The following is a 15,680-nucleotide window of genomic DNA, read 5'->3' on the forward strand; positions in this document are numbered from 1 at the left end:
AACCTGCATTTAGAAATGTATAGGCTCAGAAGACAATCACTACTATAAACCGTTTCATTGAAATGCAATTTCATTTCATTCAAATAGGTTTCACCTTAACAACAACATATGAAACCAATATCATTGTGAATTTAGAGTGTGTCGAGACCAAGTCTAAGACTAGTCTAGTACAGTGGTTCTCAAACTTCTTCGTTGTAAGGCCCCCTTTGTGTTAAGTGCATCGCTTTGCGGCCCCCCATATGAAGACGTATAATCTTAAACTTAGAATTTTAATTAAACCAAAAACATTCAGTTATACAATGCTGGAACCTCAATTCTTTTGGTCGGTGGTGTCATTTTTCTGATGTTTGATTGCATAAAATCTATGTTAAATTTATATTTCATAAAATGCCACAAAATCCGTGGCCCCCCTGGATCCATCTTTGGGCCCCCCAGGGGGCCACAGCCCCCAGTTTGAGAACCACTGGTCTAGTACTACACTTGAGTAAATGTCTCTTAACAATTTTGATCAAGCCTAACCTGAATGATTATGTAACAGCCATTATTATTTACACCACAAGGTCTATTACTATGCATTGAATAAAAATTCAGATAAAACAAAAATAAGATCATTTACATAACATATAATAATAAAATGGACATTTCTAACCACGAGTAATGTAATAGCATCGTCACGGAGTATGCGTTTTCATTGCTTAATCTCACATGATTCTGTAAATGCAAATAATTTTCAGTTACCAATTTGCTTAAAAGCTCGGCTACATTGATTGACACTCAGGTTTTAATACCTTTGTACTTTGATATACCATGACAGACACAATAGAGATGTACAAATATAGATGTATGTTGTGGCGGGAGGGGTTCCGTCATGGCTGCTTCCTTGATATAAATAAAAGAGAGAAACGCTATTTGTCAGCAGCAGAAGCGTCACAGGAAGCTGAGAGTCGACCACAGAGTGCGGCTCGCTTCCACACAGATAGAAATGACTTCCTAAAGACTCCAAGCTCTCACAGTAGACATTAATACATTCACAACCTGCGAGACTGAGCTCGTAAACGTGGAAAATGGAGAAACAGCACTCGTCTGGGTCAGACAGTCCGGTGCTGCCGGTTGTGCCGAGAAAACCACGAGTCCTGCTAGCAGGAAACCCAGCATCACGACAGGACAGCGTGGATTCGCCAGAAAGGTACACAATATTAATATGCAAATCTATGTGTTGTTGTGATGTGAAATAACTGTATTTTCGCTTAGTTGTGCATGTGCGCGATGCAGACACGCCTGTAAAGATGGACTGATGAGACGCGTCCTGTCCCATGGCCATCGTTATGATATGTACCGCGTAAAAACTCGTTTATTTGTACACAAATAACACCGGGATCTGAACTACTTCTGTTAAAACTGTGAAATGCGTTACACAAAGTATGCATTTTGAAAACAAGTGCATATATCAAACATCCCGTTATCTTGAGCGTACTGTGTATTTCTGTGTCGTGTTAGTAAGAGGAAGCACTTTTACCAAAGCAATCGCAATAATAACGATATTAAATCATGTTCAAATATACAATACATATTGTAGTATTTGAGTAGTTTTCAGTATTTACAGATTAGATCGTGCGGCACCTTTTCCTGCCCTCATAATGCCGTCTGTCATCTTTAGTCTACATAGCATTATGTCTGCACATTAAAATCCACATGGGACAGCACATTACATGCCTCCAGTAGCCTATGTGCTGTGTAAGAATGTGTCTTTGTCTGCATTTGCTTGAGTGTGTTAGTAATGTGTTATAATAATGTATTGGCAAGGGTTTTCGAGACATGAGAGAACACCTCACTGCTATATAGTTTTAATGGCGGAACAGGTGTTTTTATTTAGTTGTAAGCAACTTTGCTTCTTTTATGTGTGTAATGTGTATACATACAATTACATTATTATTCACTTACCTTAAAACTACCTATTCTTACAATGATGGATTCAATTACATCATCACTTGGTGGGAATATTATTTCATCGTCCTTCATTTTACCCAGGTCTCAATAGTATACTATTAATAATATTGTTCATAATATAAAAATAAATGCTATTTCTTTGAATTTTATTTGTATAACACTTTTTAAAATGTGGTTTTAAGCACCTTCACGGAGTACAAAACTCGATATACTGTATATATTTGAAGAGTTTGGTTCCAAAATGAGATAACTCCGTTTGTAACATTTTTCAAAAATCATGTTTTTTATTATGTTATCGTGTTTTTATTGTGTTAGTTAGCTGTAGTTTTTTAGTTATTATGGCTTAAATCAACTCTTCATTTATTTTTATTATGATGTCATAAATTGAATAACGATGAAAAATACATTTTGTTAAGTTAAACGCACAAATGAAATTACTCAAGAATGAGTTAATTGTGTTTCTCCACAGCCCGTCAGGATCTCATGTGGAATGGTGCAAACAGCTTATAGCAGCCACTATCTCCAGCCAAATGTCCTGCGCCGGCCCGCCAGACGCAGTGACCCGCGAGTGCAGGGTAAGACCGTCAAGATGCTTCACCTGTGTTGCATACAATCATGAACTCTCAGAAAACCTTTTTTTTCTGTCAAATGGTCTTTAGGTCATCTTTTAGAAGCACATGATTTTTTTCAATTGTTTATATTGCATTTTGCATTTATGTTTTTGAAATGTGTATGTATGTTACATATGCATTCAGAATGAATCTGGCCCGGTTTTGTTTTTTCCTCTGGGCCATTTTTTGATACCTGTTGTGTTTTTGATTGACAGGTTGGGAAGAAGATAGATTTTAGGGTAAGGGCGATTGTGTGTGTATTTGTCAGCTTGTTCTAACCAAAGCACTGCTCTGCTTTCAGTCAAGTTCAAATTGAGCTATAGATTATGTATAACAAAACAAATACTGTATGTGACAACTGTCTGTGCACACTTAGTTTGCTTTTCCTTTCTGTGTGTTCAGTTTGTTTGACTTTGTAAGATTTTTAACAAGAGATTTGCTGTAATGTATTTTGCTTAATGTGTATCAAGAGTCTTTTTGTACAGTTGTACAAAACTCTACTTAGCCCTTTAGCTTTTCTGTAGCTCAGGGGTTAGAGCATGGTGCTAGCATGCCAAGGTCGTGGTTTCGATCCCAGGGGATTGCAAATACTTAGAAACAAATATGTAGTATAATGCAATGTAAGTCGCTTTGGATAAAAGCGTCTGCCAAATACATAAATGTCAATTTATGCTTCATCAAGCAGGAAAATTAAAAGGTGTCCAGATCATTTCTCCCCAAAATCCCCAAATCAAAGGAGAAAAATACAGTAGTGGACAAATTTTGCAAAGCCTTCTTAAAGTCTTCTCAAAGTTGGGCTTTAGTTCACATGCAAAGCCCAACTTCACAAAATAGATGTATTATTTTTAATAAATCTTTAATAATATTTTCTATAGGTTGTTTAATAAGTTGTTATTATTTGTTATTGTAATGTAAGAACAAACAACAATAGGTAACCCAAAACAAGCAGGAAAGGAGAATGTTGGGGACTGGCGACTTCAGTCACGTTCGCATTTCTTGTATGTAAAAACGTGTAGTAAACAGTTATGTTAATGCTGACTGTCATTGTGGCCTGACGCAATGCTGCAAAATAAAAAAAACTGTTTTAAATACAGGACATATTGTCACTTGGCAGTATATCGCTGTCGTCCCTAACATTCGTCCTAACCTTTTCTGTTCTATAGAAAATAGACTCTAACACAGATGAGTGAATTGGCCTTTTAAGTATGTGTGTCTGTGAGCTCTTGTGTACACAAATGTGTGTATTTGCATCTCCTCATTGTCTGATGCTTATATGTGATCCCCAGGTATCCAAGAGGTCTAACTTGAGGGTAAGGCTCATGATGTAGTGCCTGAGATCTGTGTAGAAACACACCAGAAGCATCTGAACAGAACTAATGTAATGGTATTGGCTTGAGCAGCTGCGTGAACTCTCTGCCTTACTCAGATCTCACTTCCTGTCTCTGTATGAGGATATGACCTATCAACTTTAAACCGCAGCTACTACCTCTGTTGCGTTTTTTCTTTCTCTCTTCTCTCGTGCAGGTTTTTCTTTCAAACTAATAAACTGCTAAAAGCATCTTCTTTTTCTTCTCTATTTCTTTCTGTCCGTCTGTCTCTGTTTGTCTTGCGGCTGGTGTTCAGTCTCAGGACTGTGGTGAAGAACATGGCTATCGGTGTGACAGCTGCTCTGAGCTGCCCTCTCACCCTCCGGCAAGTTTCTTATGCTTTAACACTGTTTTTTCCTTAGTTCTGTGCTTTCAACTAATATGTCCACTGCTGTCCAGCTCTTTGTTAACCCTTTACAGGTTGTATCTTATGTAGCAAGCCAAATAATGAATCTCACTAATTCATATTTTACTGAAATGATGAAGTCGGCTGGAATTTGAGTGTTTGTGTTATTCTGCAGCAGGTATTCAAACGGCAAGCGCCTGTGGATGAAGTCCAACTGGTCCCTGGAGAAACCGTCAAAACCACTGGTGTGTCTGATCGTTCCAGAATGTGCTCGAGTCTTGTTTGTGCTTGTGTTGTCATACTTGATATCATGTTTTCCTGCATTCACAGTTAAAGATGTGATTTATATCTGTCCTTTAACTGGAGCCGTGACGGGCACACTGACAGTCACAGACTACAAACTTTACTTCATCAGTCTAGAAAGGGTAAGACATTTTTTCATTCTTTATCTCTTCAAGTAGCCTATGTGTTCTGAATGGTTTCTTCAGATATATTTTTAGATTTATTATGCATGTTTGTCTGTTTGCAGGATGATCCTTTTGTGCTGGATGTGAACATCTGTGCTATCAGCAGACTGGAGACTTTTAGCGTACAGAGTCTGGGAGAAAATACTAGTGGCATTGAGATCGTCTGTAAGGTCAGAATATTGTATACAACACCACCTGTATATCCCCAGACTGGGCTGGTGAACATCCATCCACAAGAGCTCAGTGAAAGTGTTTACTTTCATCACAGAGATTTACTGTTGTGATATTTTCCGTTTTAGATTATTTACATTTAGCATGGCGATCATAGTCAGCTATGTTTGTTAACCAGCCAAAACCGTTTTTGACAACTGGAATGTAAATAAGGTTTTATATTTAATCATTTATTCTTTACTGTAAACCTTATAATCAAAAATGAGATTATACACAAATTCCTTTTTTAGGAAAACTAAAGCCTTACACACACATTAGAATTATACAGGATATTGTCCTGTGCTTTTTGACCTGCTTTGGCTTTGCAGTCATTTTAAAATTCAGACCTTTTTTATTCTCATTATTTCATAATACACCATTTTTCTTTGAGAGATCTGTTTATACTTCCATTTCTGTTTTGATTTTAGAATCTTTTTAATTAATGTTTAGATGCAGTCAGTTTGCTTTTTTATGGTCTTATTGTGGGATAAACAAACCAGGAGTCCTTTTTATCACATGATAAACATTTTTTACAATAATGATGAAAATTGACATTTTGTTTTTTCATTTGTTAATGAAGTGAATAGTGTTTACAGGAACTTAAAGGAAAGGCATTGACAGTTTGCTCAGATTTGAACTTGGAAAAACAATAAAAGGAATTTCAGTAAAAAAGACTTTTAATATCAATCATAAACTATGTTTAGTGATGTGTGAAATTGCCTTAACAGGATATGAGAAGTCCCAGGTTTGCTTATAAAAATGAGGAGCAGAGTAAGCTGGAGATTTTGGAGACGTTGACCAAGTATGCCTTCCCCTTGTCTAATGGCCTGGTACGTCAGCCTTATACTTGATACAGAGCACTCATTGGCTGCTGGACTTGTCAATCATTCCTGATTCAGTGCAATTGGTTGACAAAGCAATTTGTTCCTTCATCTCTTCCAGCCTCTCTTCACTTTCCAATACAAGGAAAAGTTTCCAGAGGATGGATGGAAGGTTTATGATCCAGTGGCTGAGTACAAGAGGATGGTGAGACAAGAATGTTTCATTCAGTACACTGGAGCTTCTTAAAGATTCCTTTTTCTCATTTTCCAGTCTCCACTTTCTCTGTAGGGTTTGCCGAATGAGAGCTGGACCATCCGTAAGATCAACAGTAATTATGAAGTGTGTGACACATATCCTGCTTTGCTTGTTATTCCAAAAAGTATTGAAGATGATGAGATCAAACGTGTGGCCTCTTTCAGAGCCAAACACCGCATTCCGGTCAGTCTGTGTGCCTGCATTTATACTTTACAATTTATTCATTTAAGAAAGTCAATGTAGAGTATAGTATGTGAACCCCGTCTGTGAAATCCAGGCTGAAGTCGCATAATCTAGGTATGAGATAATGAGCATTAAAGTAGTCTAAGCCATAAAATATATTAAAATAGATCATCTGTGGTTATTGCTGTAAATGAAAAATTAGATGATAGATAGAAAATGCTCTTTAATAAATTAATGACACTACATTTTATTATTTCGCACAGAAAATACCTGATGTTGTCTTCCTAAACATGGATTTCAAATTTTAACATGTTTAAATTTCCACAGAATTTCGTTTTTTATAGAAACTACCAAATGATTTCTATCTTCATAATGTCAGCATAGTAATATTATCTGCTTGTTTGATATCATCAGTTGCCTCGTACAGTTTTATTATCATTCTTAAATGGATAGTTCACCCAAAAGTGAAAATTCAGGTTGTTCCAAAACTAAACAGATCTCACCCCCCATTGACTCTCATAGTATTTATTTTCTCTACTAAATGGGGGATGAGATCTGTTTGGTTACTGACATACTTCCAAATATCTTCCTTTGTGTTTGGCAGAACAAAGAAATGTATACAGGTTTGGAACTACCTAAGGGTGAGTAAATTATGACAGAATTTTTAGTTTTGGGTGAACTATCCCTTTAATATCCAATAAATTTATTGAATCACAGCAACAGACTTTGCATCTCCTGTTCTCTTTCAGGTCCTCTCCTGGGTCCACCCAGAAACTCAGGCCACTATAGTGCGTTGCAGTCAGCCTATGGTGGGGCCCACAGACCGTCGGTGTAAAGAAGATGAGCACTACCTTCAGACCATCATGGATGCAAACGCACAGTCCCATAAACTCACCATATTTGATGCTCGGCAGAACACCGTTGCCGATAATCATAAGGTAAATGATACCTGCGCAGCCTTGATTCATGATCAAGAGTTGAAAATGAAAATCTCTGAAAATAATTTCTTTGTCTCAGACGTACCGCACATACCCTCGCCAGCATCCTTATTTCTTTCCCCAAATACAGTATAGTTTTCAATTACTAAGCAGCCATCTGCACTGGTGCAGATCTGTTATAGACCTGTGTCGGACATTTCATCAGGAGATGCAAATGGAACTCATGAATCATCTTTACTTATTTTCTGCTGTCCCACCCCACAGGCTAAAGATGGAGGTTATGAGAATGAGAACTTCTATCCCAACATGGAGCTGAATTTCCTGGAGATCCCGAACATTCACGTTATTAGAGAGTCTCTGCGTAAGCTGAAAGAGGTGGTCTACCCCACAATCGATGAACAGCGCTGGCATTCAGCCATAGATGCCACACACTGGCTGGAGTACATTCGGGTAAACAGCACCTCTCATTGTTATTCCTTTAGTCAGCAACACTGGTCCCGTTTCATTTTTTTAACCAAAATACAACACACAGAATATTTACAACTGAATCAAAATGTTAATTGAATATCTTTAAGACAGTAAATTGCTTACGGGTGCCATCTGGACCCAAATACTGTTCTGAGGTATGTGTGCGAGCACCACTCATCAAACGTATAGCGTTAGTTCTGGCGGGTCACGTGAGTCAAGTTTGCATCAGCTGATCCTCCTCTACTAGGGATGTATGATTCACCGTGAGCCGGTTGAAAATCGGTTATAATGAGTGACGATTCAATTCGGTTGAGGCTTGAACTGAATCGCAATACATTCTTTGAACAGCAGGGGCCGCTATTTTCACTGCAAACCTAAACGTGGATGCTGATATTTCTTAAATGCAAAAAAATCCAAGAAAAGCACAGACAGTATTAGTTTGTTTATATTAAAGAGACTTTTTCTATTATTAATTTGTTATAAAATCGCAGTTTACTTTTGTTATTTGGAATAAAACATTATTTTATTATGCAAAGAAACGTAAAGCATTTAAGAAATAATGCAAGGGAAGTTGTTCATTTCTAATTTGTTTCAACTCATTTTTTAAAAATAAATCGTGAGTAAATCGTGAATAAATCGCATCGTGAGATCAGAATCGTGAATCGCATCGCATCGTGAGCTGAGTGAATCGTTACATCCCTATCCTCTACCTATAGAAATATGACGCAATCACAGCTTCCGTTTTAAAAATTCATTCAGCTAATACTTATCATGTTGCTCAGGAGCAAATTACCCTCCTCCATCCCCAGCTCCACTTCACATTAACAATAGGGACTTGACTTCTGTTATCCCTTTTCATAAGTCTCAACTACATTTTAATTATGTGTTACACTTAAATGTCTTCAAGAACTAATGACATCTGCTTGTTCTGTTCTGTTTACCCTAAGGGGGGTTATCGCTGCGCTCCCTGCTCTTATACATGCTGGCTGCATGGGAGTCTTGCCCAGAACAGAACCATACCACCGATCTAAACTGTATGCTAACTGTCTTAAAAATCTTGTTAATGGATCAGAAAGTAAAGGAGCTCTTTGGCTCTTTCTCTCTGTCTCTCTCGTTCATTAGCTGTTGCTTGTGAGTGCAGTGCGGATTGCAGATAAGGTGGAGTCCAGTAAGAGCTCTGTGGTGGTGCACTGTAGTGACGGCTGGGACCGTACGGCTCAGCTCACTTCTCTGTCCATGCTGATGCTGGACTCCTACTACAGAACCCTCCGGGGCTTCCAGGTGCTGCTGGAGAAGGAATGGATCAGTTTTGGACACAAGTTCGCTTCGGTGAGGAACACTGACTGTGTGTCAGTACAAGAAAGTGTGGGGATAGAAAACTGAATGTAGCCAATCACAGAGGCACAGCTGGGACATATAAACTATTACAGCTTCAAAAACGAATATGTTTGAATTTGTGAATTTCTAACTCCTATCTCGTAATTACAGCGCGTCGGCCATGGAGACGAAAATCATTTAAACTCTGAGCGCTCCCCTTTATTCGTGCAGTTTATTGACTGTGTTTGGCAGGTGATGAGACAGGTGAGCTATCAGTAATTCAGCTTCATGGCAGCTTACAACCCCAGTGAGTATGCATGTCAAGTAATGAGTGATTTTTTTTATTTTCACTTTTACAATTTTTGCTTTTACTCTGAAATAAAACTATAGAACTGTCTGGATGCTCCCCAGACCCCAAAACCCCTGCCCTAAACACCTGTAATGGCTAAAAACTCCCTCTCCACCACCATACACATATTTTGAGTGTGATTCATAGGCCAAAAAAGATTAAACACAAAACAACGATGAATTTGAGTGACTGTGTTATTTATTTCCTTAAAAAAAAATACGTAATGTTTATTCTGATCTCACACCCTGCAGTTTAACATTTTAAATGTGGAAGGATTTTGATTGGCTACCCATTTATCATTAATCAGCTTTAACAAAAATCATTCTGAAACCGATTCCGATATTAACTCTGTTTCGTTGCTAATTTTGTTGTGCTTGTTTATTGGAACTCGTTGTCTGTCTTTATATTATCTACTAGTTTCCCACCGCCTTTGAATTTAATGAGCTCTTCCTCATCACCATTCTGGATCACCTCTACAGCTGCCTGTTTGGTACGTTTCTCTACAACAGTGAACATGAGAGAGTACAAAAGGCAAGTACCATTGTGACAATCTGAAGGGAGTGGTGGAGTTTTCTTGACGAGTCAAATGATTCATACCTGAAACTCTAAATGTTCTTTTTTTCTCTTCTTTTATTCAGGAAGTGAACAGTAAGACGGTGTCTTTGTGGTCTTACATTAACAGTCAGCCAGAAGACTTTACCAACCCATTCTATGTGAACTATGAAAACCACGTGTTGTACCCTCTAGCTAGTGTAAGGCATTTAGAGCTGTGGGTCGGATATTATGTGCGCTGGAACCCCCGTATGAGACCACAGGTGCAAAACGTCATCAAAAGTGCTATTATGTGTTATTTTACAATCATATTATCTCAAATATAATTGTGTTGACTTGTTTAGATGCCTGTACACCAGAACCTGAAGGAGCTGCTGTATTTGCGTACGGAGCTTCAGAGGAAGGTGGAGGAACTTCAGAAAGAAGTATCTGCGTCACACTCAATCTCCTCCTCCTCAGAGCATGCGTATTCTCCCTCACATGGCTGTACACCCCTACACACCTCTGGTTAAAATACATAGGAATGTAAGCTCTAGTTTAAACGAAAAAGGTAATGTGACATATTCATCTATCAAGATTTTTATTCTCACTTAAAAAATACAAAAAGCCAAGTACTGAAACACTCAAAAACTTACATGAACACCCAAAAAGTGGACTGTCTTCTGCGCAATTCAGTGTTATTTTAGTTTTCGTGAAACTGCTCTCTTTGACATACTTCTAGTCAGATCAGGAAAAGCTTTGATTGGAGTTTTAATTCTGGTTATAAGTTGTTCCATTTTTTAACTTTAACTAGTTTCATTTCTAATATTTGACTTTTAAATATGCAGAAATTGTAATAATTTATTGGCATTTAGCTGAAGAATACGTGTGTTGTCGGTTTCTATAGATTCTTTCACTATTGAATTTCTAGTATTTTCTTTATTAGTTAGTAGTTTTTAATCACCTCAACCTGCCTCTGTGCCAATTTTGGTACGACTGTTTTTATATTTCACTCCAGTTTTAGTTTTACTATAGTTTACTTATTAACTCATGTTCATGTTTTAGGTTGGTAAAATTAGGTGGGATAGTTGTTTTATCATTATTTTGTCGTAAAGATTGGAGCCTTCATTGTGTCAGGAGAGAATAGTGCTGTTTAAATACTGCCATTTTAAACCACATATTGGTTTTTCTTTGTGTTTCTCAAGCACTTGTTAGTATAAAGATGAAAGCCTGTAGTGTCTGTCCTGTTTTCATATGCATACTTTACTACTGTACTGCCTGTACTACTGAAATTTATGTTTACAGAAGGGAAAATAGGGACCATCATATCCTCACTCCACCTGTTGAGTATGTCTGTTGTGTCCATATGTATTTCTGTGGAACCTTTCCATATTGCGCGAGAAACTTTTACCATCTTCAGTTAAGGGTTGTCCACTTGTACACTTGATAAGTATGTAAGAAAGGAAGTTATGACAGTATAAGGGAGAAACATTTCAGATCATTTTAACAACTCAGGCTGTGCACCTTAAAGTCACCCAAAAAGGAAAATTCTGTAATCATTTACTCACCCTCTTGTCATTTCAAACCTGTATGACTTTCTTTCTTCTGCAGAACACAAAAGAAGACATTTTGAGGAATGTTGGTACACTGTAAACCCGGACAAGTTGAGTGTACTTAAACATTTTGAGGTAACCGATTACCTTAAAAAAGTTAAGTAATGTGTATTTGATATAACTTAAAATGTTCAGCTCATCCAACATATAAAAGGGCATTGCACTAAATTCTAAGTAGACTGAACTTAAAGTAATTAGTAACAGCAACTGCTCTTGTCGAACTGTGAAATGTAATAAGTTGACTCTACGAAAAAAAAATGAGGAATAACACTTGCGCATTGACTAAACAGAGATCGTTAAAAGGTCAGCTTGGAGTAGATTTCATAATAGGTGTCAATTATTAATAAAGTACAAAAGCTGTTGTAAATAAGAATGAGTTTGATCCTTTTCTTACTGATGAGAATGTTTCAGTTCATAAATGCACAAGGATTGTGTCAAAATAAAGAACGTTTTACTGACATCAACAGTCATCATACAAACCTCAACAATGGTGACAATCATCAAACAAATTCAGATAAACAGATCAACTGCAATGCATGCTGGGAATCATGAATGAGTTTTGTACTATGATGTTACCCAGCATCCATTGCAGCATGAAGTTTTATTTTGTTGATTGTCACCATTGTTGAGATTCATACACTGATTATTCATGTCTAATTGATTTATTAAAAGGTTTTTAGGCATATTTATATTTGTCTCTGAGGATATGACAGTCATAACACTAATCTGTAATATAAATCAGTTTACAAAGTAATAACACAACACACTCTTTATCAGTGATTCATGATCACCAATTGAAATCAGCTACCGGATTTCTTTGCTTTTTACCCCAAACAAACGGGTTTTAACACACTGTTTCAGTGGTTAAAGAGAAGCTAAGCAAATGTTCTAGTAGTGAAACACAAGAGTCAAGAGCCCAACTAAAGCAAACACTGATCACAATAATGGTAGTCTGGTTAAATTTAACTTTTTTTAAAATGTATTCAATGGTTGCTTGCTATCTGGGACACTTTAAAATTTTAAGTAAACGGGACTATTTCAGTTTTGAGTACAGTTAACTCATTTTTAATTAGTAGATTGTACTGTTCGGGATTACAGTGGTAACCAAACAATGGCTGTACCCATTCACTTTTATTGTGTGGACACAAAACCAATGCAAGTGAATTGGGGCCAGTTAACAACATTCTTCAAAATATCTTCTTTTGTGTTCTGTCATAACGGTTTGAAATTACAAGAGGGTGAGTAAATGATGATGTGTGAACTTAACTTTAAGAGACCAACTTTCAATGCCAGTTACTGTTTTAAAAATGTATGACTTGGATTTTTATAATGCACCTTTAAAAAAAAGAAAATAATATAATGTGTATTTTTGTTGTTTTGTCTTCTTGTATTTTTGTATTCCCTCTTGTTTATTCTTTCTTGTCATTCGTTCTGTTATTCTCCTTTTTATCTGTACATTTAAAAATATAAAAATTGCGTCAGAATATTAAAATATCAAAATGTACATCCCCACTTTTTCTTGGAGTAATGAAAGACTCAGACAAGATAAATTGTTTATTATTGGGTTTCTTTGTGCTGACCTCCAGCGAGATACAGAATACAATTTGAGGACAAAATTTGAATATCAAATTCTACAGTAGAAACTGAGGTGTCTAGAAGGTAATTTCCAGTTAATTTCTCTGTTTGTGTGTTTTCATTGCATTCTGTACTTGTGTGAGCAGGCACTAATGAAAACTGAGATTATATGCTGAAGGTCAATGTCTCCGAGGTTCAGGTCACGGCTAAATTTATTAAATAAGCAAACTTAATATTGCACGGAGCTACAATCTGATCTGTGGCAGTTACAGGATGAAATACCAATGTGGCAGTGTAAATTTAAGACACCTCTCAGACAGTTCTGGCCCAATAACAAATTTCTTATGCTCATGAATAAACCCAGTACACAAGAAAAAGACTTTTTATATCTACAGCTAGAATTCAAAACATGCATTTCTGTACACTTCTGCATTTACACCCTTGTTTTGACAAAATTGCAACAACTGGCCAAACAATACCAGAGAGCCTTGAAATGCAACCTTTGCCATATGAATTTCTAGGATCCAATCATTACAAATGTAGACAATCGATTAAAGGTCCACTCAGTGAAATCTAGCGGCAAGGTTGCGTATTTACAACCAACATCTCGCTCCACCCCTCCTGTTCGAAACTCTACGACGGCTGACAGAACATGGCGAATCATATGCAAGGGGACCTGCGGTGTATGTAGATAGAAATAGCTTATTCTAAGGTAATAAAAACAACGCTTCATTGTATAAGCTCTTTATACACCTCTGAAGACATAGTTATGTATATTATATTGAATTTATGTCAATAGATCCTCCAAAAAATGACACACTGGACCTTTAAAGGAATCGGGGAGGTTTTATCAAGCAGATAATGCATCAAAGCAACAAATCTGGAATAGTTCTTACAAATACAAATATGTGATAGGGTTGTCAAAAACGTTCAAGACATTCCTAAACCAAGACCTTTGTGTCTTTCATTTAGCTATCATTGAAATTCATTGCTGTCACCGAATCACTACACTGACACGCAAAAAGGCAAAACCCATCACGTTTTATCTTTGGTGTTCTACATTTCTGACAAGTGTAGCACCGATAAAGCCACATTTTTCTGTAGCCTAACAATCACCATATCAGTAAAAAGAGATACATTCAGCTAACATTCCGGTTGGTTAGTTTTTGTTTTTATCTATAGATGTGGTTCAAATGCCGTGGTAGGATAAACTGTCAGTGTGCAGAGGTTGGACCATGCTGATATCAGGCAACATTCTTAAGCATGTCAGACATCAGTATTAGTTACTGAAGTATTGTAAATCTAGTTCATCGTGGGCATGTGAGAGAACAAACTGAAACAGTCGACCAGGTTCCACCCAGGTACGTCTGGTTAGTGCACATTCAACAAATGCAGCCCTTCTAATGGTTGCGACTGTTAGTGTCGTGTTTCCTTCTGTGTTTGTATGCTAGCGTGTCTTCGCTAATGTTAGCGTGGTAAGGCATTGGGAAGGAAAGCACCATTTGCGAAGGCTGGGGGGTAAAAAAAGTGCACCTGAATTCACAGTGTAAAACAACAGCTACAATAAATCTGGGGCATCTTAAGTAGGGATGCGATTGGCAAGGATTGATCTGCTTTCCAGTTAGTTTTGCTAACTTTTCTTGCTAGTTTTCTTCACAATTCTGGTTCGTGGCCTTCTTAAAACCTCAGTAGCAAAAAGGCACTGTTGTTCAAAGACAGAACCCTTTCATCTATCCATGCGAGTTGGACAAGTTAGCAAAACAGGCTACTGGGAATGCAGCCAGGGATTAAGGCAATAGCAAAACTAGTAAGGGTGCATCAGGTCTACAAGGATTCTAAAAAGACTGGAAAGCTAAAGTTCAAACATGCTACAAACGATACAAACACTAAGCTAGGACGAAAGCTACTCCCCAGTTAAAAAAGAGTGGGGTGCACAAACATTTATGTACATTGACTGCTACAAGTGTAAATAGAGATGCACTGATACAACGGTTCGAGTACAAACTTCAAAACAGTATGCAATATACAAGCAAGCACATTATTAGCAATTAGCAATACGAGAGTTACTACACAGCGTAAAGGTCTTTGCACATGCAGTCCGAAATTTTCGTACAAGTTTTTTTCGCATTTGGCGCTCGTTTGTACGGTGTCTCTGAATTGTCCAAACGCTTGCTACGGATGCGAAAAACGAAGAAAATCGAACCCAGTCCGAATTTTTTTATGACGGACGAACATATCGGAGGCAGTGTGTAAATGTGATTGACACAACGTGAGGTCGTATTTATTTTTTTAACGTGCGTAAATTTCGGACGCAAATTTCGGACTCAATGTGCAATGGCCTTAAGTATTGCACTAACATAAAAAACACAAGTTACTTCCACTCACGAATTCACGCTAATGTAACTAGCCACTCTTATCACACCAGTTCTATATATTCCTCAAAAGAAGGAATCGCAACCACTGACATCCAACTAATACACACGAAAGCAGTCAACACTGTTTTTCATCAACACAATCACGTCTTCACAGTTACACCCCTTTTTGATCAGTGGTTTTTTTACGCAAATTAGAAGTTAAGCAGCTGTTGGTTAGTTTCTGACATCAGTCGTTCAATTTTTTTTTTTCAAAAGTCACGCTAGTATAAAGTTTGCTAAGACACAAATACCTGCATATACAGTATA

At 37.3% G+C, this 15,680-nt stretch overlaps 1 protein-coding gene across 8 annotated transcripts; it reads left to right on the plus strand.

Moving 5' to 3' along the window:
• Positions 1-868: 868 nt before the first annotated feature.
• mtmr1a (myotubularin related protein 1a) lies at positions 869-15,655 on the plus strand. Of its 8 annotated transcripts, none has more exons than XM_057331341.1 (18): positions 869-1,186; positions 2,417-2,522; positions 2,774-2,797; positions 3,845-3,868; positions 4,182-4,250; positions 4,447-4,516; positions 4,602-4,696; positions 4,801-4,908; positions 5,677-5,778; positions 5,891-5,974; positions 6,059-6,208; positions 6,958-7,146; positions 7,411-7,596; positions 8,737-8,943; positions 9,103-9,195; positions 9,698-9,815; positions 9,923-10,095; positions 10,177-15,655. In XM_057331341.1, the coding sequence occupies exons 1-18, from the start codon at positions 1,065-1,067 to the stop codon at positions 10,342-10,344; spliced, it is 2,088 nt and encodes a 695-aa protein (XP_057187324.1). In that variant the 5' UTR covers positions 869-1,064; the 3' UTR covers positions 10,345-15,655. The 8 variants fall into 8 exon arrangements, with proteins under 8 accessions (XP_057187324.1, XP_057187333.1, XP_057187341.1 ...); XM_057331350.1 differs by having other exon boundaries at positions 4,450-4,516; XM_057331358.1 differs by lacking the exon at positions 3,845-3,868.
• Positions 15,656-15,680: the final 25 nt, after the last annotated feature.

The sequence above is a fragment of the Triplophysa rosa genome, linkage group LG1 (assembly GCF_024868665.1).
Source record: "Triplophysa rosa linkage group LG1, Trosa_1v2, whole genome shotgun sequence".
Classification (NCBI taxonomy): domain Eukaryota; kingdom Metazoa; phylum Chordata; class Actinopteri; order Cypriniformes; family Nemacheilidae; genus Triplophysa; species Triplophysa rosa.

What these genes read in the sequence shown, in the direction of transcription:
- mtmr1a (XM_057331341.1), top strand. Translation starts at nt 1,065, where the DNA reads ATGGAGAAACAGCACTCGTCTGGGTCAGACAGTCCGGTGCTGCCGGTT. An exon ending in TTTGGCAGGTGATGAGACAG is followed by an intron (nt 9,196 to 9,697) that starts GTGAGCTATCAG and finishes ATTATCTACTAG; the next exon opens with TTTCCCACCGCCTTTGAATT. An exon ending in ACCCCCGTATGAGACCACAG is followed by an intron (nt 10,096 to 10,176) that starts GTGCAAAACGTC and finishes TGACTTGTTTAG; the next exon opens with ATGCCTGTACACCAGAACCT.